The 24423-nt window shown below is 50.8% G+C and overlaps 11 protein-coding genes across 11 annotated transcripts; 7 read left to right on the top strand and 4 right to left on the bottom strand.

Moving 5' to 3' along the window:
* Nucleotides 1–564: 564 nt before the first annotated feature.
* Nucleotides 565–1476, top strand: LRP88_00267 (M35 family metalloendopeptidase; the record flags this gene model as incomplete). Its single annotated transcript, XM_083236983.1, has 1 exon — nt 565–1476. The coding sequence occupies one exon, from the start codon at nt 565–567 to the stop codon at nt 1474–1476; it is 912 nt and encodes a 303-aa protein (XP_083107352.1).
* Nucleotides 1477–1511: 35 nt separating this feature from the next.
* LRP88_00268 (uncharacterized protein) lies at nt 1512–3014 on the bottom strand (the record flags this gene model as incomplete). Its single annotated transcript, XM_083236984.1, has 2 exons — nt 1512–2449; nt 2819–3014. 2 exons carry the CDS (start codon nt 3012–3014, stop codon nt 1512–1514), a joined length of 1134 nt encoding a protein of 377 aa, XP_083107353.1.
* A 1212-nt stretch (nt 3015–4226) lies between these two features.
* LRP88_00269 (uncharacterized protein) lies at nt 4227–5096 on the bottom strand (the record flags this gene model as incomplete). Its single annotated transcript, XM_083236985.1, has 3 exons — nt 4227–4470; nt 4563–4813; nt 4875–5096. The coding sequence occupies 3 exons, from the start codon at nt 5094–5096 to the stop codon at nt 4227–4229; spliced, it is 717 nt and encodes a 238-aa protein (XP_083107354.1).
* A 1553-nt stretch (nt 5097–6649) lies between these two features.
* LRP88_00270 (major facilitator superfamily domain-containing protein) lies at nt 6650–7972 on the top strand (the record flags this gene model as incomplete). Its single annotated transcript, XM_083236986.1, has 2 exons — nt 6650–7402; nt 7463–7972. The coding sequence occupies 2 exons, from the start codon at nt 6650–6652 to the stop codon at nt 7970–7972; spliced, it is 1263 nt and encodes a 420-aa protein (XP_083107355.1).
* A 902-nt stretch (nt 7973–8874) lies between these two features.
* Nucleotides 8875–10539, top strand: LRP88_00271 (uncharacterized protein; the record flags this gene model as incomplete). Its single annotated transcript, XM_083236987.1, has 2 exons — nt 8875–9106; nt 9155–10539. 2 exons carry the CDS (start codon nt 8875–8877, stop codon nt 10537–10539), a joined length of 1617 nt encoding a protein of 538 aa, XP_083107356.1.
* Nucleotides 10540–10861: 322 nt separating this feature from the next.
* Nucleotides 10862–11608, top strand: LRP88_00272 (class I SAM-dependent methyltransferase; the record flags this gene model as incomplete). The annotated part of the gene is made up of 1 exon (XM_083236988.1): nt 10862–11608. One exon carries the CDS (start codon nt 10862–10864, stop codon nt 11606–11608), a length of 747 nt encoding a protein of 248 aa, XP_083107357.1.
* Nucleotides 11609–11779: 171 nt separating this feature from the next.
* On the bottom strand, nt 11780–14281 carry LRP88_00273 (anaerobic ribonucleoside-triphosphate reductase-domain-containing protein; the record flags this gene model as incomplete). Its single annotated transcript, XM_083236989.1, has 1 exon — nt 11780–14281. One exon carries the CDS (start codon nt 14279–14281, stop codon nt 11780–11782), a length of 2502 nt encoding a protein of 833 aa, XP_083107358.1.
* A 998-nt stretch (nt 14282–15279) lies between these two features.
* Nucleotides 15280–16718, bottom strand: LRP88_00274 (major facilitator superfamily domain-containing protein; the record flags this gene model as incomplete). The annotated part of the gene is made up of 2 exons (XM_083236990.1): nt 15280–15447; nt 15501–16718. The coding sequence occupies 2 exons, from the start codon at nt 16716–16718 to the stop codon at nt 15280–15282; spliced, it is 1386 nt and encodes a 461-aa protein (XP_083107359.1).
* A 656-nt stretch (nt 16719–17374) lies between these two features.
* On the top strand, nt 17375–18298 carry LRP88_00275 (Alpha/Beta hydrolase protein; the record flags this gene model as incomplete). The annotated part of the gene is made up of 1 exon (XM_083236991.1): nt 17375–18298. The coding sequence occupies one exon, from the start codon at nt 17375–17377 to the stop codon at nt 18296–18298; it is 924 nt and encodes a 307-aa protein (XP_083107360.1).
* A 676-nt stretch (nt 18299–18974) lies between these two features.
* On the top strand, nt 18975–21770 carry LRP88_00276 (ankyrin repeat domain-containing protein; the record flags this gene model as incomplete). The annotated part of the gene is made up of 3 exons (XM_083236992.1): nt 18975–19031; nt 19087–19220; nt 19541–21770. 3 exons carry the CDS (start codon nt 18975–18977, stop codon nt 21768–21770), a joined length of 2421 nt encoding a protein of 806 aa, XP_083107361.1.
* Nucleotides 21771–22513: 743 nt separating this feature from the next.
* LRP88_00277 (myosin-crossreactive antigen) lies at nt 22514–24271 on the top strand (the record flags this gene model as incomplete). Its single annotated transcript, XM_083236993.1, has 1 exon — nt 22514–24271. One exon carries the CDS (start codon nt 22514–22516, stop codon nt 24269–24271), a length of 1758 nt encoding a protein of 585 aa, XP_083107362.1.
* Nucleotides 24272–24423: the final 152 nt, after the last annotated feature.

The raw sequence follows: 24423 nt of genomic DNA on the forward strand, positions 1-24423 counted from the left end.
GGACCTTCCCAGTACCACAACGTGGTGTTCTGCTCTTTTGGCGATTCACCTTTTCTCCCCTTCTATTCACGTTCGCTGTTCACTTTTACCCTTGCTCCCCAGCCCCCTTTGTTCTTGTACAAGGGGGTCTAAGTCTCGGCTTGGTTCTCGCCGTGACTGTCTTTATGAATATTGACCCCAACTCTACCAGCCTTTCACACAGGGCATACTCCCAACGATGAGAGTCACCTTCTTCCTCACGGCGCTGACTGCCCTGGCGTCGTGGGTAACAGCTTCCCCGCAGAAAGGAGGGGCGCAAGGAAACGTGCATGTTTCGTACCCCATTCCTTTGGATGTCATCTTGAAGCGTGTTCGTGAGGGCGGGTTCGAGTTTGAGGCAACCATATTCAACCACAACGTGGAGAGCATCAAGGTCCTCAACTATGCCACCTTTCTTCACAAGTGGGCTCCAATCAAGAGAGCCGAGATCTTTGCCAGAGGCTCGTTAATGGTCTTTTGCACTTTGTTCTACGTGCTAACTTTGTGGCAGGCAAACGCGTGGCCTTCTTGGGAATAGTGCCGAAAATGGACTATACAAGGCTCAAGAGGAAGCATTTCACCACCATCCCCAGCGGCAAAACGATCAGTGTCAAGTTCGACGTTGCTGAAAACTACGACCTCACGGCCGGCGGTGAACATACGATCCAGTTACTGGGTTCTTTGCCGTTCGCACAGATCAAGGGGCGCCACATCGCAGGGTTCATCCCCTACCAGTCCAACAAGCTTCAGTTCATGGTCAACGGTGAAGCTGCCGAGGGCGTGCGTGCAAAGTACCTCCGGGAACGACGGAGGATTCGACGTGAGAACTGCAGTGGCGGGAGAGTTCCCAGGATGCGAGAGTCGCTCTCCCACTGCCTTCAACTGTCTCTCGCTGCCCAGGAAGCGGCACTCAACGGCCCCGCGTGGAGGATGGAGGAAGCTTTTGGCTTCTCGGACGGGCCGATCCGTCAACATGTCGCCAAAATCTTTTCCGACACGGCAGACAAATGCCGAACAGACTCTACCCGCATCCAGGAGTTCTGTCGCGAGTATTACAGGGACTGCGTCTCCAATGACAGAATTCTCATGGCTTACCTTAGAGAGCCATCGCTCCAGATTGGTTACTGCGACCCATTCTTCGACCTCCCAATCTTGCCCAAGAGGTGCTACGTCTACGATAGGCCCGACGCCTGGGGCTGGTTTCCCTCCCGAGCATCCACCGTCATTCAAAAGACGGTCCACGCGAACCTGCGGAAATCCGGGTTGCCTGGAAACATGTCTCTGGATGCGGAGCCGGGACTCCCAAAGATTCTTGCTTTGGATCGCAACTCGAGCTTGCAGAGCCCTGACAACTATGAGCTGTTTGCCACACATCTCAAGCTTGGCTGCATTGCGGTGAGTCCCGATGAGAAGAACCCTCTAGCAGGTATACCTCTTTTTGGGCCCGTAAATAATTAATTAATTCGACTAGCTTCCTTAATCGCTTTGAAAAGTTACTCTATTCCATTACCTCCTTGCATCTTGCTCAGTCGTGCTCGTAATGCTGCTTGCTCCTCCTCGATCGTCTTGAGCTCTAGGATCCTTTGCCTGCGTGCTTCCAGCTGTGCATACTGCTCCATGAGCATTGCGTGGCTCGCTTCATCCGACACTGGTGACACTGGAGAAATTGTTTCAGTAACAGGTGTCGATCCAGCTTCGCTAGATGGTTTGGGCAACAGAGATGCTGATGTATCGGTCTGTGTTTGGGCTGCGGAAGGCGTTTCGGTCTCCTTTTTCTGTGGCTCCTCGGTAGAGGTCGGTAATTCTGTGAACGGCAAGACAGGGGACTGTTTCTGCTGCTCTTCATTGTCCTTTCGTGCGGTTTCGGCGGGAAGCTCAGCAGGCAGCGCTTTATCCTCTGCTTGCAGTTCTGGCACAGGACGAGCCACGTCGCCCTCCAGTTCCTTTTCAGTCTGCTTCTCATCTCCCTGTAACTCAGGTACAATAGCAGCCACGTTTCCTTCTAACTCTTTCTCGGTGGCTTTCTCCGTGTTCGGCAACTCTGGCAATCTTCCCTGGCCTGCAAGCTCCGCAGCCGGAGGTGGCGGCGTAGACCCGCGCATCTCAGCCGGCGTGGCTGGGGTGACGACGATATCAATCTTCTTTGGCTGTTCCAACTCAGCAATTTGAGGCTGTAAATCGCGTGGGTCAGTATTTGACGTTGATCCTTTGGCCGCCCTCTGCTTTCTCCTCCTCATCCAGAAGAACAAAGCTCCAAGGACGATGAGGATGACAACTACTACTCCAACTACAATTCCAGCAATTGCGCCCGCACTTAGTCCATGCTTGGGAGGGCTAGGTGCTGTTGTAGTTGCTTGTGCGGCCGTTGATAGGGTTGAGGATGTCCCAGATGATGTGGACGTCACAGTATCTTTAGAGTCAGCCGAAGATGCTGGAGCTTAGTTAGCAATATGCACCGCATGAGATGCTTCAATTCCCATACCGGGCCCAGTGATACTCGAACTAGATGCAGTTGATGCCGACGTTGACGTTGACGTTTCTAACGTGGTTGTCGACTCGGCCAGGGTTTCGGAGGAAGCGGCCGTTTCCGACTCAGATGAATTTGAGTCTCCATCTAGTTCAAACTGTTCACTGTATGAGATATCCTCTCCATTGGTAATTCTAAAAGCGTATGTTCCTGCGTCAAGGCGATTCAGAGTGAAAGTGAAGCTATCGCCGGTCGCACTCGCTGCAATCGTTAACCATAAGCCTAAACACGCCCCCAGCGCATAGGTCTAGAGTAGGTAAGATAATAACTCACTTGTTATTACTTTCGCGACTCTCAGGTTATCAGAAGCGCCTGTCATAAGGGCGATGGTGCAGCCATCATCACAGCCTTCGTAGTGGAGCGTGAAAGGCGTCCCCTGCTCGACATCCCAGTTGCTGTTGGTAAAGACGAGTCTGGCCGCGACAGTAGAAAATGCCCAGCCAGCGAGTAACACTATCTTTGGCAGCATCTTGACGCGTGTTCCAAGGCTCGTGAGTCTGTCGACAAGCGGTGGAGCAGCGCCGCAGAGCAAAGCGGAGAAGGGAGGGAAGAAACAGGAAAGAAGGTATGAGCACCTAAGGATACAGATAAGGTCAAAAGGAGGGGCTTATCAAACCGTTGACCAGGGGGTTTAATGAGTGGCTGATCCAAAGCCTTGTGGGCAACAAGGGATTGCCTACTGCTTGCCAACGATCGTAATGCTGCGAGCGAGACAGACGGTTGATGGAAAGAAGAAAATCTCTTCAGCACAACTTCCAAGCCTCCTTGATCTTCTCCCATTTTGAGATACCCAAGCTCAAATGGTTCCTTGAGGTGGCGAGACGCTCGACGTGTCTCATCCTAAGGGGGCACCTGATGCTCAGCCGCATGCAACTATCGACGCCACTCGACACCATCATTGGATAGTTAAGGTCGCAAGGCTCGCCGATCTACCGACAAGCGAGTAGGAATTGCTTGCTCATTCTGCCTTGGCCAGTCTAGAACTCGGCCGAAAAGGACTGATTATTTATCCCTCCAGGTGGTTGTGTGGATGACAGTCACAGCTTTCAGGGGCCGGCTGTGCAACATCTAGCCGTAGTTTCATTGGGTAAGACGAGACAACGAGTAACCAACCAGAGCTTTCAGGCAGCCTAGGAACTACACTGTACAATTCGTTCCCTTGGGCTTGGTTAAAATTGCAGTGGAAGAGAAGACTGGGGTAAAACCATGAAGTTCGAGGCGACAAGGGGTTGTCTTGAGCGTACGTCAACATGCAGGCTGACCAGACCGTATTGGCGTCAGTCAGTGAGAGTTGAGACTCTCAATCTCTTTTGTTTGATTTATGTGTTAAAACGCCAACTAGGAAATCGCTGGTCGGGCCCTCGGACAGAATACACTGACGACAACAAAGGGCTCGTTCATTTATGCTTATCAGAGCTGAACACACAGTCACACACCTAGGCTAACAGAGTGCGACAAATAAAACCACTTTATCAGCATAGTTTTCCGTCACATGCAGACTAAACCTAATATTAGTTCAGGAGCTGGTTTCTCTACTGTGCAAGCCATAGGTGTAAGTGGTGGAATTGGTAACTTCGGTTCGAAAAGATCCCTCACCGTTTTGCGAGTAACGCAACATTGACGGATTTTTTTGTGTTTTACCTTTGATTATCTTTCAAAATACAGAATCCCTTTTCTTGCTTTACTCCGGTAACGTTGTCATTCTTGACACCTCCACAGCTTGAGGCTGCGCCTTGGTCGATTTGCCGATAAGATAGCCCGATTCCCTCTCTTCATAAGATGGAGGGGCATCTTGGTCTTGCGACAGAGACGGGTGCGTATCGTCTGCTGATGGTACGCCTGCGTACTGGGGTGGGGGCTCGGCCACTGGGTCCATACGGTAGTAAGCTCGAAGGACCAGCATGAGCAAGATGAAATGAACGAAGCTAAGTCAAGGTCAGAAGATGATATTTCATAGAGGCTATAGACTTGCCTATAAACAATAGCTCCAACCCAAGATGAAGAAACCATTCCACACTGAACCAGATCTGGTCCGAGGTAATGGCACGCGAGAAGCTTCCGGGGTTTGATGACGGGGGCGTATAAGCTCTGGAACCCGAGACAGACTGCCCAGCCAGCCACCTCGATTACCAGAAATGGTAGAACAATGTAGAGTACAAATTTTGTCAGTCGAATGCCGCTTGCATAGTCCATTGCCTGCTTTGCCTTCTTCACCCGGTCTAGGAAGATGAGAGCGAACAAGATGTGGAAGAACAGGCCAAATGCCGCCTTGGAATCACTTAGTCAATACCGACTTTATGAATGGGAGCAAATTAGTTAGGAAGCTTACCAGGCCAATCTCAAGAGCTTGAATCTGTTCACCTGGCGGGGGGAAATCGATCTTTGCCCCCTGCGCAACATCCCGTGGGTCAGCAGTTTCAGCGCCAGTCACGGCCATGATAGTGATGACCATCATGCCAATGTCGAAAAAGATGAGAATCGAAAAGATGGTCATGATCTTGCGCGAGACCCAGACCATAGGCCGGGTATTGACGTGCGTGTATTCCGACATTTTGACGCGACTGAGTGTCAAAGAGATCCAGGCATGATCTTGCCAAACAGACATTGCATTCTCATTTTATCAGCTGTTGCGAGCTGAACTGCATTTCCAGACTCCAGTGAGGCTGAATTCCCTGTCGAGCACATGCTTCAACGACGATGTTCCGTTGGCCAGCTGAACTTCGAGGCCGCAAGAAAACAACCCGCTTACGTGTGTTGATGAGCTGAAGCTGCCTTGCCAAGACGCCTGTGTCCAATAGGATCGTGTGTCAAGATTGTTGGGCGGGAGTTGAGCGGCGGGATTCCGCGACGTCGGAAGATTGCGCCACGGAAAAGAGGAATAAACAGCAAAATGCTGCCAAGTCAGGAGTTATTGAGCCATTCATATAGATTCATTCTATTGCGATAGTAGGCAGGACCTAAAAATAGTTCTCCTTGTGGTGTTGCTAGTGGGTGTGTTACTGCATAGGACGCCAACTCCGAAGAGCGGGATTGGTCTTGCCGATGGATCGGAAAAGTCCCCGCTGCCTAATCCAGAGGCTGATAGTACGTGCACCAATAAACAATTGAAATGTCTCTTATTACAGTTCTATACGTTCCATGTTCGAGTTAACCCACTGCTAGACTGATGGAATGGCTGACGTTGCCATTGGGCTGATGTTGGGTAATGACCCAAAGTTACCCTGGAGAAATTCACAACCGGAGAGGAACTCGAGTTTGTAAGGCCAGATAGAACATTGTCTTCACTATAGAAAAGATCATATCGGTAGGCATGAAGCCTTGAAAATTAATCGTGTGTTACCGACTTTTTGTTGATTTGCATCCACCTCGCCAGCTGTTCTTTGTCATTAATGACGTGTCTTTCAAACCAACGACGTGGCAGTACTACGGAACAATTCCCCTGCAATCATGCTATCTTATCCAGAGAGTCGGACTCGTGACATCGTATTTATCATGGGTCACATAAAGTACAAGTCATTTCCAGTGGTTGGCCTCCTTCAACATGTCTCAACTTCATGATAAAGATCTTCGCTATTGTCAGGACCAAAAAGCACAGTCCCAGTACATTCACTAAACTCAGCCTTTTGCCCAACATGTTCTAGCAGCTTTGCTAGATGCCTCTGTTAGGCGTTGGCCGTTGCAACCGTTATTCCCGACCACGACAGCCGAAATATCCTTATCGTAGAGAACCACCTTTTTTTGTGGGCTTCAAATGCGCAATTTAGCCGAGTCGGCCTATGATTTCCGATCCATGGTGAAGAATTTGAAGCATCAGGTAAATGTAACCTGTTTCTCCACTCCGAAATAGGAGCCTGAATGTAAATACTGATGATCATCCTTCGTTCTTCTGTTCACAGAAATATTGCAAGGTGATCTTTGTAAAGCCTCATACCTTGTGAATCATGGCTCGCTCAACCCCTCACATCGGATCTCCCAGCCCCAGCCCGATACCGGCGGCGACACCGTTAGTTCCCAACTGCCCCAACGTCTGTGAAGAATCGCATCATCTCGACTAACGTCAATCATCATAGGGCTGAAACGGCACCTGTCCAGAACTTGAGTGCGATGGAGGCACAAGATCTTGAGAGAATTGGAACGAGAAGAACCCATCAATCGTCCATCGTCCTGCCAGAACCTCCGGATGGCGGTCTACGGGCATGGACACAAGTTGCCATGGGCTGGATTGTCATTTTCACAACCTGGGGCTATGTCAACTCTTTTGGAAGTTTTCAATCCTACTACACATCGGTGCTGCCTCAATCATCGTTTGACATATCGTGGATTGGCTCCTTGCAAGTCTGGTTAACGTTCTTCGGGAGTGCCTTTTCTGGCCGACTCCTGGATGCTGGCCTCTTTGTCCCGACTTTTCTCATTGGCTCTACGATGCAACTTCTTGGGATATTTCTAATGAGCATCTCGACAAAGTACTGGCAGTTGATGCTTACTCAGGGTATCCTGACTGGCTTTGGCGGAGGCATCATCTTTGCCCCGTCACTTGCCTTGGTCGCCACATATTTTGACAAACACCGAGGCATCGCAATAGGACTTGTGACAACTGGAAACTCTCTTGGTGGTCTTGTATATCCACTTGTCGTCCGAGAGCTGCTTCCCATATTGGGAATGCCTTGGACAGCTAGAGTGCTTGGCTTTATCAACTTGACCGGGTTCTGCTTTGTGGCTGTCTTTATGCGTCCAAGACTTCCCCCACGCAAGTCTGGACCAATCATTGACTGGGACGCCTTCAAGGACAAGCTCTACATCTCTTATGTAGCGGGCCTGTTCTTTTTCGTGTTGCCTGTCTACTACACCTTCTATTATGTGAGTGGCATACCTCCATATGCCCTAAGACCAAAAGTGACTGTGCTGACCAGACTGTAGCTCGCTTCGTATGGCCGAGATGCCCTGGGTCTCTCGTACTCTGATGCTTCGCTCCTCACTACCCTGATCAACGGTGCAGGTCTACCCGCACGAGTTCTGGTGCCCATCATCGCCGACCGCATTGGGCCCCTCAACACGATAGCGCCAGCTGGATTTTGCGTGGCTGTCGTTGCCTTTTCTTGGCTGGCAGTCCACGACGTGGCGGGCATTTGGGTTTTCACGACCTTTTACGGCCTTGCGTCTGGTGCATTCCAAAGTCTCATGCCAACTGGAGTCGCAAGTATCACCAAGAGACTGGATGCCATGGGCACACGAATTGGCATGTGTTTTAGCATCATCTCGTTTGCCGGTTTGACCGGTCCCCCCATTGGTGGTCGTATACAGTCTGCAACCAAGGATGACTACACTGGTGCGCATATCTGGGCCGCTCTCTGCAGTTCAGTTTGTGTTGGTTTGCTTCTATTGGCCCGAGTGCTAAAGGTAGGATGGAAACCGCATGTCAAGTGCTAAGCTTCCAGGACTACCTTGGCCGGAGATGGGTGATGCATATGAGGCAATTTCTTGCCTTGGGTGCTTGGGTTGGAAAAGTTCACGGGAAGGATCATGAGAGCAAACAGAAATACAGGATACTTGCGCGTCACATGAGGTCGGCTTGATGATGTTACGCACTCAAACGACGTTATGTTAATCTTCACCAGCCATACCTATTTAGTCATAGACACACACACTCTAATCTTAGTGATAGCTAATACAAATGCCCCAAAGACTGGTTACACCGGGGTTTATTCCTTCATCACCCAGCCTCCCCACGTACATCAAGTTATATCCCGCAAGTGTCGACTATAGACAGCGAGATCCGAGGATATCAACGGCATAATTAAAATCCTTGACATCATGCCATGACAATCACAAGACCTTTCCAGAAAAGAATGATCCAAGGAGGGGTAATAAACGAAGGATCCATTTGGGCAGGCATTCCGGCGTCTTGGCACACCCCATAATCCACGTCCCCCGCCTTGGTATTGCAACCTAGACAGCGACTATCCCAGCTTCTAAACATGCCAAACTATTAAGCACCTTCTTTAATCGGTTTAAGCTTATCTGTCGCAGTCGTTGGTTGGCCCGGCGTCAGGAGATGGTTTATGTTTCCCGGCGATGAACACCACCTTTTTGGGATGTAGTCCTATCTCTTTATCACTTAATTATGCGCAGATCGGTGGGGATGAGTCTGAAGACGCTGTGATTTGGAGAAGGTCCAGGCGACGCTCTGGCCGCCGGCCGCCGGCCAAGGACACGAGATGGAAATCTGCAGCCGACGAGTCTATAAGAGCTCAGCTTCCTTCACGATCGTCCATAGAAGAGGGTGTCCAGCACTCACAACTGTCAATCGCATCAAGACGGCAGGAGACACAATGACGATCCGAGCCACTCTCACCGCTGGCCTACTCTATGTAGGCCTGGCTATGGCAGCGCACCGCTACGCAGACAACCAGGTCGCTCTCGTCAGAGACAGCGATGAGGCCGCCAAGCACTTTCCAGACGTTGAGGGTGTTGAACTTTACTCTCCACCTTTCACGGACCCCAAGAGCGTTCCAGCAGGATTTGAAAACGGCACAAGTGGCCCAACCGACGATGCCACATTAGGTATGGGGATGTGACTCTACTTCCGGACGTTCCGCTGATCGACCCTAGACTACTTTCTCCAAACTCTTGCTGCTCGCAATGACTGGATGACATACACAAACCCATCTTTCAAGTCTGAAGATGGCCGTTCAATCCCATATGTCTTCCTATCTACCTCAACGCAGCCTAAGACAAACGCCTCTGCGTCCGAGAAGCTCCGTGTCTATCTTCAAGGTGGCGTCCATGGCAACGAGCCAGGCGGCGATCAACTTCTCCTTGCTTTGCTCGGAAAGTTTGATACCAACTCTACTTGGGCTGAATCCATCCTGAAGAAGATGGACATTATGATTCTTCCTCGTTATAACCCCGATGGTGTGGCCTACTTTCAACGCTTCCTTGCAACCGGTTTCGACCCCAACAGAGATCACATCAAGCAAGCAAGCTCACAAACTCGAGAAGTCAAGAAGTTGATTTCGGAGTTTAACCCTCACATTGGTGTTGATTCTCACGAGTATAGCGCCAACCGCGCATATGGCACCAAGGATCAGTGGGCTCAGGCTGTAGATGGTCAGATCTCGGCCATGAAGAATTTGAACATTCACAAGGATATTCGGGAGTTGGCTGAGGAGACTTTTGTGCCCAACGTTGCTGCTGCGATGGAAGCTCATGACTTGCGCTGGAGCCCTTACATCACAGGTGTTCTGAAGGAGGAACCTCTGGTTTTCACTGAACTCAACACTGAGGCTCGAGCCGGCGATGTCTCTCTTGCCCTGAGCCAGGCTCTTGTCTTCCTCACTGAGACCAGAGGTATCATGCTTGGTGGTCAGCACTTCCAGCGACGAGTCGCAGCCGGGTTGATCATGGTTGAGTCTCTCATCCAGACGGCTGCGGATAACGCGGATGAGGTGTACAAGGTCGTTGAGGGCGCACGTGAGAAGTTTGCAGAGAGCAATGATGATATCGTCATCTCCGATGCCCCTCAACCTACCAACAGAACTTGGCAGTTCATTGAGCTCGAGTCTGGAAAGCTCGTGGAACTTCCAGTCCAATTCCTCAGCACCACTCCAGTTCTTGCCAATCTCACTCGTACCCGACCCGAGGCCTACGTGTTCCCCAGAGCGTGGAAGGATGCCGCGGAAAGACTTCAAATCGCCGGAGTCAAGGTCGATACCCTCAAGGCAGACTTTGTCGGCGAGGTTGAGGCGCTGAACATCACGAGCGCTTCAGTGGGAAAGACACTCTATCAAGGTACCGCTTTGACGACCGTCACGACAGAAACGATCCGAAAGGAAATCAGAATGCCTGCAGGAAGCTTCTGGGTCAGCACAAGACAAAAGAACGCGGCACACGCTCTGGTGACGCTGGAGCCCGAGGGCATCGACTCGTATGTCACGTTCAATATTCTCCCTGTCAACGAGGGAGACGAGTACCCTGTATATAGAGTGATGGCGTAGGTACATAGGCAGTAATACGTCTTGTGGATTTCAAATGATGCCATGCCAACTAAACCTGATTTGCCTTGCTATTATGCAACCTATTGGCCTGCAGTCTCTTTTTGTCAAATGACTCATGCAAAAGGGCCCATAAGCGGAGAATTGACTCATTGGTCATAAAGGCCGAAGAGGCGCGTTAATTCTCAACGCGTTAATATTCGTTATATCCTCGATTTAATCCTCTCGGAGAATTCTCCGACTAGCCAAGAGCCAACAAATACTTGACACTTCATTCAATACTGCTTCAAAACTACGATAACTCGAGGTGGTCGATTTACGGAAAATGCCGCAAAACATCTACGATAACGGCAAGTTCTTTGCCGAATACGCCGCCCTCGATCGCTCAGTCAACGGCCTCGGCAGTGCCGCAGAATGGCCAAGAATGCAATCCTACCTCCCCGATCTCAAAGGATTAAGCGTACTGGATCTCGGATGTGGTTTCGGATGGTTTGCTCGATGGGCTCGCAAGGCCGGAGCCGAGTTTGTCCTCGGAATCGACATCTCACAAAACATGCTTGACCGAGCGCAAGCCATGACCGACGACCCGAATATCAGATACGAACGAGGCGACATGGACTCTATGATGCTTCCGGAGAGCTGCGTGAATAGATACGAAGTGGCTTTTAGCTCTCTTACGATCCATTACCTTGCTCACCTAACAGACTTTGTCAAACATGTGCATCGGGGCCTGAAACGTGGAGGCTTGTTTGTCTTTTCCGTCGAGCATCCAGTTTACACGGCACCATCCCATCCAGCTTTCATAACGGACGAAGCCTCGGGAAGAGAGTATTGGCCACTGGACAGCTACCACAAGGAGGGCGTGCGGTTGACGAAATGGCTCATCGAAGGGGTTGAGAAGCATCATCGCACGGTTGCAACCTACATCAATACCTTTCTACAAGCGGGCTTTGAGCTGACTGGGTTCGACGAGTGGCGTCCGACACCAGAGGAGCTGAAGACGTACCCTTACTCGGGGCATCGGGTATTGCAAAGGCCGGTGTATTTGGTGATGGCGGTAAGGAAGAAGTAGGATGGGATAAAAGTATACGACCTCGAGAAGATGTATATATATGATATTTTTGTATATAATACGATGAGATTCCAATCCAAAGAGACACGCAGCGAGCATACTTAAATCTAAAATATCAAAAAGCCACCCTTCAATAAGTCATCAAACATTCTATCACACGGCCCTTCACTCCTAGGCCACTTGAGCAACCAGAGCATCAAACTCTTCCTCCGTATGTTCCGGGAAGTCTCGATAGTCCTCTCCCAAGATCGTATCTCCATTGCGGAAACGCTGCATCTTCAAGTCCCCTCCAGCCAAGCGCTTCGCCTCAAATAGATCCTCCATGTCAACGAGTGACGGAACGACTGTTGTACGGAACTCATATGGGACTCCACTCTCTTTTATGAGAGTGATGCTCGCTTGGAGAACCTTGGGCTTGATTCTCTTGCCGGCAACCGTCTTGTACTTTTCCAGGGCACACTTGATGTCCATTGCAACAAAGTCAACCAGCTTCTCTGAAAAGACCTGGCGTAGTATTTCGGGAGAAGTTCCGTTTGTGTCGAGCTTGATAGTCACTCCTGCCTTCTTAAGGAGTCGCATGAAGGGTAGGAGACCCTTGTGGATGGTTGGCTCACCTCCAGAGATGACCAAGCACTTGTGAGAGGTTGAAGTGATGTGCCTAAAGACATCTTGAGCTGTCACGTCGTCACGCACACCATTAACAACAGGTCCATTGTGGCACCAAGGACAAGCCAGGTTGCAACGCGAGGTAAACATGATGGACGCTTGCATCTTGCCAGGATAGTCGCTCAGAGTGCTCTTGATGTGTCCCGCCACGGGAATATCATCAATCTCAGCAACCTGCCGTTCAAGCTCTTGAAGCTTCGTCTCTCCTTTTCCAGCTTCCGATAGTGGCGAGTCCGAGATGTACCGGTAGACCTTGCGAGCAGTAAATTCCTCAGCTTTGCCTTTGTTCCAGTCTCTAGTGGGGCGGAAGTAGCCGACGATTCGAGAGTAGACGAGGCATTGCTCCCCGCAGAGCAAACATTCAGGTTCTTCTCCTGCGCGGTAGCCATGCGTCTTGCAGATGCTGAAAGTTGGCGTGAGGGTGATGTACGGGATGCGGAAGCGCGATGTCAAGAGCTTGATCAAGTCTCGGGCCAACTTCCACTCCGGTAAGCGCTCACCCAAAAAGGCATGGAAGACAGTTCCGCCCGTGTATGAACACTGAAGATCCTCTTGGTGATCCAGGGCCTCAAAGAGATCCTCGGTAGTGTCAACTGGAAGCATGGTCGAGTTGGTGTAAAAGGTCGGAATCTTCCGGTCCGGGAAGAGTATCTTGTCTTGTCGCGCAAACTTGTAGCATGTACTCTCTGCAGGACTCGCTTCCAGGTTGTAGAGGTTGCCCGTCTCGTTCTGAAACTCTTGAAGACGCTCTTTGATAAAGTCCAAGACTTCAAAAGCAAACGTCTTTTGCTTGACGATGGTCTCTCCAAACAACGCGACCAAGGCCTCATTCATGCCGTTAACTCCAATGGTGCTGAAGTGGTTCGTCCAGTAAGATCCGGTCCGGCCCTTTGTTGCAGAGAGATAGTGAGCCGCGTATGGGTAAAGAGCCGCATTCGAGTCCACGAGTTTCCGCTTGATCTCCAGTGAGTCCTTAGCAACCCTCAGAGTATCTGAAAGCTCGGCCAAGAATGTTTCTTTAGAGCCGTTGGATCTGTAGGCGAGATTGGGCAGGTTCACAGTCACTACTCCAATAGATCCAGTCAGAGGGCTTGCGCCATACTGACCACCAACTCGACAATGGAGTTTGCTGAGGTCGAGTCTAAGTCGGCAGCACATGGATCGAAAATCTTCAGGGTCCAGGTCGCTGTTGATAAAGTTGGCAAAATACGGGACGCCGTACTTAGCTGTCATCTCCCAGATGGACTTCCAGCGAGGCGACTCCCAGTCAATACCCTCGCAGAGGTTGTAGGTGGGAATGGGGAACGAAAAGATGTTGCCATTTCCGTCGCCTTGCATCATGACCTCAGCAAAGGCCTTGTTGAGCATGTCCATCTCTTCCTGAAAGTCACTGTAGACCCATTCTTCATGAAGCTGTCCGCCGAGGATCACGGACTGATCGCCAAGCCGACTTGGGCAGATGAGATCCAGAGAGAGGTTGGTGAAGGGCGCTTGGAATCCACTTCGAGTTGGCACGTTCAAGGAGTAGACGAAACTCTGCAGGTATTTAAAGACCTCCACGTAAGACAAGTTGTCGCTTCGAATAAATGGGGCAAGGTAGGTATCGAAGCTGGAGAGGGCTTGGGCTCCTGCAAGCTCGCCCTGGAGAGTGAAGAGGAAATTGACAATCTGGTTGAGGGCGGTATTCAGATGCTTTGGTGGACGACATTGGATCTTGTTCTCGACGCCTCCGAATCCCTGAAGAAGGATATCTTCAATGCTCCAGCCTGAGCAATAGGCGCTCAAAAATCCCAGATCATGGATATGGAAGCGATTCTCGCTATCGTACTTGCGAATCTCCTCAGTGTAGACTTTGTCCAACCAGTACTGGGAGATGATGTGATTGGAGACATACTGCATTAGGCCCTGGTGCGAGTATGTCGAGTTTGAATTCTCAGAAACCTTCCATGTTCCTTTGGCAAGGTACTCGTCAACGAGACCAATGTGGGATGCTGTGGCCGCAGTCATTGTGTGTGTGTTGTTATTAATCCAAGAGTTGATGGTTCATAAATCGCGTGCTTGGAAGTGCATCGACACGGGATATGCTAGCTTCTTCCGGGCCTAACAAGGTATTTATTCAGTTGGCAGGCCTTTGTTTACGCATTGTTATACCTGGAACTGCACAAGCTAATCTACCGAGCTCTCGTCCGATTCTGACGGCAAGACTCGGTGGTACAAGGCCGTATCTGGGTGTGGCCCTGGCAATTGGACTGTCATATGTTCCTCGAAACACGCTTTTCGCGCGTTGACCAGGAGATTAACTCGCCTGATGAACCTTGGCTCGTCCGCGAGTCGGACGCGATTCCTCGTGACTCGGGCGTGAATGGCGTGACAAGGCATGAAGAAGCGGTCAAGAATCGTTCAATCTTAATCTTGCCCTGAGTCATTGGAATTGCCTTGTCTGGAGTTGGTCGTTTGATGTCTGATAACGTCGATACCTCGAAAACGCGTCTGTTGATCGTAGATCAGGTACAATTGGAGAAAACGCGTCCTCACTCGTCAGCTTCGCCATATACGTACCTTATCGATCACAGTGCATTTGTTCCTGAATGATTTTAACCGAGCAGATTTGTCAGACAAGGTCCTGAGTTGGCGTGATGTTGCCACCAACGCTGAGACAGGCGTTCATGCTCGTCACACGACGCAATTGGCCGATTGCGCCACTTCCATTTCCGGGAGAATTGGTGAACCTTTTTCCAATCAGGTGTTTTGGACGCGTTTGGCTGAGGCGTTCCGGATAGTGTCAAGGCGGCCTCGGCAATCTGCGCTGCAATTCTTGGACCAGATACATCTGTCGGGCGCTTCAGGGTAATCAAGGGTATTTACTTGGATTGATTCAAGTTTGAGATGCCAATTAATCTAGATGTTAAACAAGGTAACCAGATCCTGCCGGGGAGTGGTCGCCCAGGACCTCTACCGCCATAGACTCTGCTCCCATCAATTACTGCCCCTATCCTTGCAATGCCTCAGATCTTTGCGAAAGGCTTCTTGCTGATTCGTAGTCTCAAAATAGCAACAAGAGCAGTAGCAACCAAGGACACGGAGCCAGCATAAAACATGGCTGGTCGGTAAGCGTGGAGTCCTTCATCAGCACCGCCATACGCCTCAAGGAGGTATCCTGCAATGGGAGATCCCTGATAATTCATTGTTAGCATCTGTCTAAGAATCACAGGGGATCACAACTCACAAAAAGATAACCTGCGACCCATCCAACAATTATCATGCCCACCGCCGTCGAGACACGAGTCGACCCAAAGACGTTGCCAACAGCAGTAGGCATGCACGAAAAGAAGCCTCCATTCATCAGCCCATTTAACACTGCGAAGACAGCAAGGGGGGCCAAGGTAGTCGAAGCTGGCCATAGCGCAATCATGGTGAGGGAGTTGCCAAGGAAGAATGCCCCAAGCGTGTTCAATGGCCCGAGGATATCGCAGAGTTGACCACTAATGATCCGGCCGACGGCTGATGAGCAACTGAATCCCGCCAACAATGCTGCACCTGTGCTAGTGCTGAGTCCCATGGATTGAGTGTAGAGGGGGATGAAGAAGGGTGGCACAAGAAGTGGAAAGATGCCAATACCGCCAGCCAAGAATAGGAGAGCAAAGTTGGCCTGTCGGAAGAGAGTCCAGTCGATGAGCCCAGTCGTGTGAATCGGTGTTCTCTCTTTGATCAACCAAGCTGCAGGAAGTCCAGTACCAGCAATGAGAAAGCCAGTAATTCGAAAAGCCCATTCAACACCGTATCGTTCAATCATGTTGTTGGTTGCGACGCTCATAATAGCGCCCCCAAAACCACCTCCAGCCATGACTATTCCATTTGCCAATCCTCTTTTCCGGCAGAAATACTGAGCTGGAGCAACTGAGAAGGACATGAAACATGCGCTCATTCCGAGTCCAAGCGGCACTCCAGGGAGAAAGAACAAGCCGACGAGATGATCCGTCACAAAGCTTGCGCCAATCTCTGCAAGTGCAATCAGCGTGATGCCCACGAAGCAGAGCTTGCGAGTGCCGAGAGATCGCATCACCCGAGACACGAGCATGCCTATTGATGCCATCAGCGCTGGCGAGAGAGAGCCGCAAAAGGACAAGGCCAGAGGAGATCCGACTCCTTTCTCTAGGAGCGCACGTTGGTAGACACCCCAAACATAGCTGAGACCTATGGTCCACCAACCAATGACAGCACAGGCGAGGATGATAACCCAGCCATAGCCACCATCTGGAACGGTGCTGTCGGCGATGCGCGAGGCTTCGAGAGCTGGATCATCAGAGGCATCTTGCTGAAGCGATCTGGCGTTTTCCGAATGACGAATTCGGGTTGAGCGGAGACTTGATCTCGTGGAATGAGGTGCAGCTTCTTCGTAACCTCCGCCAAGAACCTCCAACTGGACGGCCGTCGTTGTTGACATGGTGTTTTCCTTGCTCAGTTGTGGTGTCGGCTGTACTTCCCAAGGGATGACATCAAGGAATCGGATGAATTGACGGGTTCCTGTAAAAATCAGGAAATATTTCTGTCGAAGAAAGGGCGTGAAGGGACAATGTGTGCGGGAAATTTCTTTCCTCGATTCTTTCTGTCAAGCGAAGGGCGCGGTTACATCATCCATCAAGAGGGGCCAGCCACGAGGAGCTAGGGTCTGAGACTGGAATATGAGCATCTTAAACAATTTAAACGAGTTGCATGTGTGAAATATTTTATAAAATATCTCGAGGGCGGTGATAAAACACGCTGGTCCATGTGGATATGCTACTTGTAGCCTCGGTTTCACTTTGGAGGTTATCAAGCATTGTAGGCACCTTAACACCACCAACGGGTAGGCTTCCCGAGCCGAGACGATAAATGATAGGACGGATGCAAGATCGGCTTCGTCATATTACCAATCGAAAAAGCCACGTCAAATCCTGCTGTTTCTACGTCACATATTGTCGGAATAAATATCCCAGCTTCTCACCTCATATTAACCTCTAATCATGCTTCACTTGTAAGCTTATTTCTCATACAAACACTACACCCTATCGCCGTTCAACATAGATTTGGCATTTTGACCATAATTCGTCATAAGAAAAGATGGCTACATCCACAAACAGCACCGCCTTGAACCACACCTTTCACTATGAACTCTCGACTCATAGTTACACCGTCAAATGGGGTTCACTAGGTGACCCGACTTCCCCACCACTCATCTTGATCCATGGAACCCCATGGACATCCCGCCTATGGGAACCTTTTGCTCTATCTCTAGCACGCCAGTTCCACGTCTACATCTTTGATAGACCAGGCTTTGGAGAATCACCCGCAGAGCGTAAACTGCCCGGAACAGCCGCCACCTCCAGCCCTGTGGTAGAGTACGACGGTGACCTTGCTCGGCAATCCAAAGTTTACGCAGCGCTCTTCAAATCCTGGCAAGCCGACTGGGGCAATCAGAAGCCCCATGTCGTCGCTCACGACAATGCCGGCTTGGTCAGTCTGCGGGCCTACCTACTCCATGACTGCCAATACGCAAGTCTCTGTCTGATTGATGTTGTTGCGATTGGGCCATTCGGAAAGCCACTGTTCAAAGTTGTCGCCGATGCTCCCCACCACTTCCAGCAGTTGCCCGACATGGCCTTTGACGGCATCCTGGAGAGTTACATTCACAACGCCGCATTCTCTGAGTTGTCGAAAGAAACCATGGAGACTCTCAAGGCACCCTGGCTTAGAAAGGGTGGAAAGGAAGGCTTCATTCGGGAGCTATGTCAGGCAAGCTCAAGGACCACAGACGAGGTGGAAGGGAGATACGAGGAGGTTGGAACGAGTATTCCAGTCAAGGTCATCTGGGGAGCTGAAGATAAATGGATCCCAGCAGAGGATGCGCACAGGCTGGGAAAGACCCTTAATGCTCAAGAGGTTGTAGTCATCGAAGATGCAGGCCATCTGATTATGCTGGATCAAGGTGCTCAGCTTGGAGTAGAGTTGGCGAGATGGCTGTGCACTATTGGCCAGGCCAAATAAAGCTTATAAACAAAGTTAAAATCATGAATAGACATCAGGAAATTCTCGGCAGGAGCTCCTATCAATAGCCTCCTTACCTTCTTCATGTTTAGATTGCCCTCCATCAGGAATCATCGAGCCTAAAGCCCACAGAAGAGGTAGAGCATCATCCCTATGCTGCATGCTGAAACAGTCTATCAAGTACACATTAAGATTTCTTTGATTAGCAGAACCGTCGTAGCGCCTAGCTATGCACGCCGGTCCACACCATAGAATTGACCCAATCCTCATGGAGCGCGTTGTCAGCATGCAACAGGGTCTTCAGCCCGAATGGAAAGGCAGAATATCCTAGTGGATTCCACAGCCAATCAAGACCTACTGTTGGTCCTGCTAGCTAGTGATCAGCCCGTTGGTCCATCGTCGGCCGGAAGTTGAACCGTCTTACCAGTAATGGAGGTCAAATTTCCACTTCTCCTGGCGCTTTAATTAACAAGACAACACTGCCGTGCTAAGGATCGACCAGATAACAATAAGCCGCTCCTAGTTCATCTGCCGTTCCCCACTAGGCCAAGCCAACATAAGCCAGATGCCCCTGACCAGAGCAAACCCTTCAATTCCTGATGATGAAGCGGCAGGGCCAAGAGAACTGTCTGAATACCCGCCCATCACCACCACGAGCATATCTATGAATGGAGCCATGGATCCTTCGTCAATCGCAAGCAGCTCGGCCGCTCTGAAAGGATCCTGCTACGAGGTACTTATCTCACCAATATGCGTGTCTCATGGGGCAGCAGGCTAACCCGTCACAGCTTGTTGGCTTCACAAACAGCCTCATTCAAGACAAGGTACCAGATGAAGACTCAACTCTAGCAGGCCTAGGATGGGATCTTCACTATGCCTCTCAGGCCCTGGATGAGATCAACCTCAATTGGGGATCCCACTCGTCTACGCTCATGGTACATCCATCAGCGAGCCTAGGCATGTGGCCCAATCTTCAGAACAACCTCAATCACGCAGGTGGCACTCTTCAGGGCCTAAAGAGAGATCTTGTTCCCATTATTGAGAGTGGCCGCAAAAATAGTTTCCTCAAAGCCGGTGCACAGGCGTGGACCATGGGTCGGCGTATCAGGGCTATCACGAACAATCGGAAGCGTCTGCAAGGTCATCACATGGCTTTCAAAGTCGGTGCTAATATGATACGGATGCAAGTACTTTTTTCTCTTTTGACGCATCTGCAATGCACTGACCTGGCTCTCTTCATAGGTGCCTCGCCCTTCTCCGGCAAGCCCCTCAGCAGGAGATTCACTCAGCATTAGCTGTTCTAACCATTGAGATCCAACAGCTCGAGACAGCTATTCAGACCACCAAGCAGCTCTCATTTGTAGGGAGCGAAGAAGAAGCCGAGCGCCAAGGTCTGGCTTTGGCTATGGAGCGCATGGTCGAAGCCGCCAAGTCGTTTCATAGATTTGCCGCGACTCCTCGTCCTCCTCAGCCATCTTGGAACCAGATAGAGGATGCCCATGCCTCTATTCCTCCACCCTCATACGTTCAGGCGGTCAATGCGCCACCAAACGCCGACTCTGACGATGAATCCGATGATGGACCTCAGCCGTCTCCTTTCAATGTAGCCGCTCGAGAAGGCGATCTTGGTGAACTCCAGAGACTTGTCGCAATGGGGGCAGATATCTTGGCCACTGGAGAACATGGCCAATCACCTGCGTTCTCGGCTGCTGTAACTGGACAATTACACACTCTGGAATACCTCATCAATCATGGAGGAGACTATCAGTCAGGCAACGAACATGGCTTTACGCCCTTAAATGCCGCAGCCAACCACGGCCAACCGGATGCTCTCCTCATGTTGCTACGATACGGCGCAGACATGCACACAGCTTCAACCGACGGCCAATCACCTATTTACTGCGCAGCCAAATTTGGCCATCTCCGCTCAGTCAGAATTCTCGTTGAACATGGCGTCGACAAGAACTTGATTCACAAGGACCACGAGATCAAGATGACTCCACTCAATGCAGCGGCTGGCAATGGTCATCTCGACGTCGTGAGGTACTTGCTAGAGCAAGGCGCGGACATGAACATCTCCAACTCTGCCGGATGGATTCCAGTTGGTACAGCGGCGGACGATGGTCATGTTGAGGTAGTACGGCTTCTTCTTCAATACGGGGCAAACATTCACCATGTCTCGCATAAGGGCCATACAGCTCTGCACAATGCATGCACCAACGGCCATCTTGAAGTGGTCAAGCTGCTTCTGAGCTATGGAGCAAGTGTTCACGCTCTCACGCCGATTGGATGCACTCCGCTGTATCTGGCCGCTGACGCTGGCCATGCCGATATCGTCCGTGTTCTCCTCGACTACGGAGCAGATATCTCTAGAGCTGCAGGGGAGAATTACTGGACTCCTATCAATGCGGCAGCAAATGAGAATCATACTGAAGTCATCAAGCTGCTTCTTCAAAGAGGCGCAGACCCCAGAACCCCCAACAAGAATAACTGGACGCCTCTCAACTCGGCTGCAAGCGAGGGCAACGTCGAGATTGTCAAGGCGCTTCTTCACGCTGGAGCAGACAAGGACTTGGCTGACAACCGTGGTCACTCTCCACTCTACACGGCGGTACTCTGTGGCTTCAAAGAAACAGTCGTCTTGCTTCTGGAGTTTGGTGCGGATCCGAATAAGGCAAACAAGGACGGATGGACTCCGATACACGCTGCTGCGAATCGCGGCTATTCTGAGATAGCTCGGAGTTTACTTGGATTTGGAGCAGTTGTTGCCACTCAGAACAAGGAAAACATGACACCTTTGCATTCAGCCTCCTGCAACGGTCACCTGGAGATTGTGAGGATGCTGCTGAGGAAGGGTGCTCCTCTCGACACTCGCAGCAGCGATGGTTGGGCCGCCATCACATCGGCCGCGGGCAATGGGCACACGGAAATTGTGGAGGCCCTTCTGGACCGAAAGACGGATATCGAAACTCGCAATGATAGTGGGTGGACACCACTGGGTGTTGCAGCAGGCGAGGGTTATCCTGAGACTGTCAAGATGCTCATCAAGCGCGGCGCCAACATGAGGGCCCCGAATAGCAGCAGCTGGACGCCGTTGCATGTGGCCGCCAAGAAGAACCGGGTAGACGTCGTGCAGGTTCTGCTCGCGCATGGATGCGACACATCTGTTCAAACCAACGTTGGATGGACCCCATTGAGTCTTGCTGCAAACCATGGCAATACTAATGCCATTCAATACCTACTCTCATCTGGAGCGAATCCAAATATCGCGCAGGAAGAGGGGTGGACTCCCTTGCACATGGCAGCCTACGAGAATCACATTGAGGCTGCACGAGCGTTGTTGAGAGCGGGAGCGAACCAGAACCTCAAGAATAATAACGGAAGGACGCCGCTTGATTTGGCCATATCCAAAGGCCATAGAGAGATGGAGCAGGTCTTGTTGGAGAAGGGGTTTCAGCAGATGCGCTTCTAAGTGTTGATGGAGCAAAAGAGGAATAGGTGCTGCTTCTGTAAATGGACACTGAGTGACACGGACCATACAGTAAAACAATGTCAATGGGAAATCACATGAATGGAAATACGAACGAAAATGTGAATGCAGTGGGAATGTCGAGAACCTTGGAGACTTTCGTGGCCATGCTCACAAGTAGTCTTATCATACTGACCAATAGCATCATTGTCAACTGCCAAATTCATGCACCTCAGCCCCTGAAGGGCCGAAAGCTGTCACCTCGGCTTCTAGAATCCTTCAGTACCGTGGACGCGGCGCGTCACTACCGACAGCTTGGCAACGGACACAATGGGCTGCAAAAGAGCCTCACACCGCCGCACGTTCCTTAAAGCCCATCAACTAAGCCAAGAACAACAAGTCACGCTGCTATCGAGTCCCGCGTATGATCTCCCCACCGTCACCCGTTCGTTACTGAAAGCAGGCGACGTAAGCTTCACGATAACTATCGCGACTGACCCACTCTCGGTCTTCGCTAGCATGTGATCCTCGGTCTGGAATTGAAGCCTCGGACGCGACGAATTCAATTGCATCACAGGCTGTGTATGATCTGATTGTCGTGAGAATTCCATTTTTTGCTTGGATATTGTCACGAGATGCCTAAGCATAAATACTATGCTTCATCGCGTCGATTTGCGAAAATGTCTATCATAACGACAACGAAACAAGCATCAACAAGTTCACATTGAATATTACATCTTTTCACAATGTACTACAGCAAGGGAAACTACGAAGCCTTTGCTCGTCCTCTCAAGCCTGAGGGCATCGAGAAGAAGAAGGCTTGGATTGTTGGCTCTGGACTGTCTGGTCTCTCCACAGCCGCATTCCTTGTCCGTGACGCTCAGATGCCAGGCAAGAACATCACCATCCTTGAAGAGCTCAACATCTCTGGTGGTGCCCTCGACGGAATTCATGATTCTGAGAAGGGGTTCGTCATGCGAGGTGGTCGAGAGATGGAGTCTCACTTTGAGTGTCTTTGGGACCTCTTCCGATCTGTTCCCTCCCTTGAAGAAAACGAAGCCAGCGTTCTCGATGAATTCTACTGGCTCAACAAGAAAGACCCCAACTTTTCCCTTCAGCGAGCCACCATTAAGCAAGGTCAAGACGCTGAGACCGGCAAGCTCTTTACCCTCAGCGAAAAGGCACAGGCCGAGGTGACCAAGTTGTTCTTGGCCACGCGAAAGGAGGTTGAGAACGTGAGGATCGATCAAGTCTTTAGCCAAGAATTTTTCGAGAGCAACTTTTGGATGTACTGGCAGACCATGTTTGCCTTTCAGACCTGGCATTCAGCTTTGGAGATGAAGCTGTACCTGCACCGATTCGTCAACCACATTCGTGGCATGCCCGACTTTTCAACCTTGAAATTCACGAGGTACAACCAGTACGAGTCTCTGGTGGTGCCGCTGCATACGTGGCTTGAGGATAAGGGGGTTGTGTTCCAGTACAACACCGAAGTTCAGGATGTCGACTTTGACATCAAGGAGGATAAGAAGACGGCCACTTACATCCATTGGATCAAGGATGGCGAAAAGTCCGGCCAAGCTCTGAGCCCTGATGATCTGGTCTTCATGACCATTGGATCTCTGACTGAAAACACGGGCTATGGTGATCACCACACTGTTCCTAAGCTTCACGAGGGCCCAGCTCCAGCATGGGATCTGTGGCGCCGCATCGCAGCCAAGGATCCCGCCTTTGGACGTCCTGAGGTCTTCTGCGGAGACATCAAGGCCACAAAGTGGGAGTCGGCCACGTTCCAGACTCTGGATGGTCGTATCCCTGAGTACATCCAAAAGGTGTGCAAGCGGGACCCCCTCAGCGGCAAGGTCGTCACTGGAGGTATTGTCACTGTCCGTGACTCGAGCTGGATCATGAGCTGGACCGTGAATCGACAGCCTCACTTCAAGAACCAGCCCAAGGGTTCGGTTGTCGGCTGGATCTATGGTCTGCTCGTCGAAAAGGAGGGAGACTATGTCAAGAAGCCCATGCAGGAGTGCACCGGAGAAGAGATTGTCCAGGAGTGGCTATACCATCTGGGCGTGCCAACCAGCGAGATCGCTACTCTGGCTGCTGACGCTGTCAAGTGCGTTCCTACAATGATGCCATACATCACTGCTTTCTTCATGCCACGACAGGCTGGAGATCGTCCTGACGTTGTTCCGGATGGGTCACAGAACTTTGCCTTTATCGGTCAGTTCGCCGAGACGACCCGTGACTGCATCTTCACGACCGAGTATGCTGTGCGTACGGGAATGGAGTCTGTCTACCAGCTCACCGGCGTTGACCGCGCTGTCCCAGAGGTGTTTGGCTCGACGTACGACGTCAGAGTCTTGCTGGATGCCATGTCTCAGTTGAGAGATGGTAAGGAGTTGGCGCCCTGGCTGCCGGAGCGCATTCGTGCGTTCCTGATGTCCAAGTTGCAAGGATCTCAGATTGGACAGATGTTGCACGAGTATCATTTGGTCTAAATGTCAAGTTCCCGATCATGTTTGTCGAGTTTGATGAGAGTGATGAGTTACGTTTTCAGATTAGTTAGCAGTTCAGATTCCCTTAGTCTTTATATTTCAATCGTCTTTCACTCATGCAGAGATCGCCCATGCATAACGTACCGGACTTGATA

Source organism: Fusarium phalaenopsidis, assembly GCF_050370095.1.
Source record: "Fusarium phalaenopsidis strain FUZ10S chromosome Unknown contig_32274, whole genome shotgun sequence".
Classification (NCBI taxonomy): Eukaryota; Fungi; Ascomycota; class Sordariomycetes; order Hypocreales; family Nectriaceae; genus Fusarium; species Fusarium phalaenopsidis.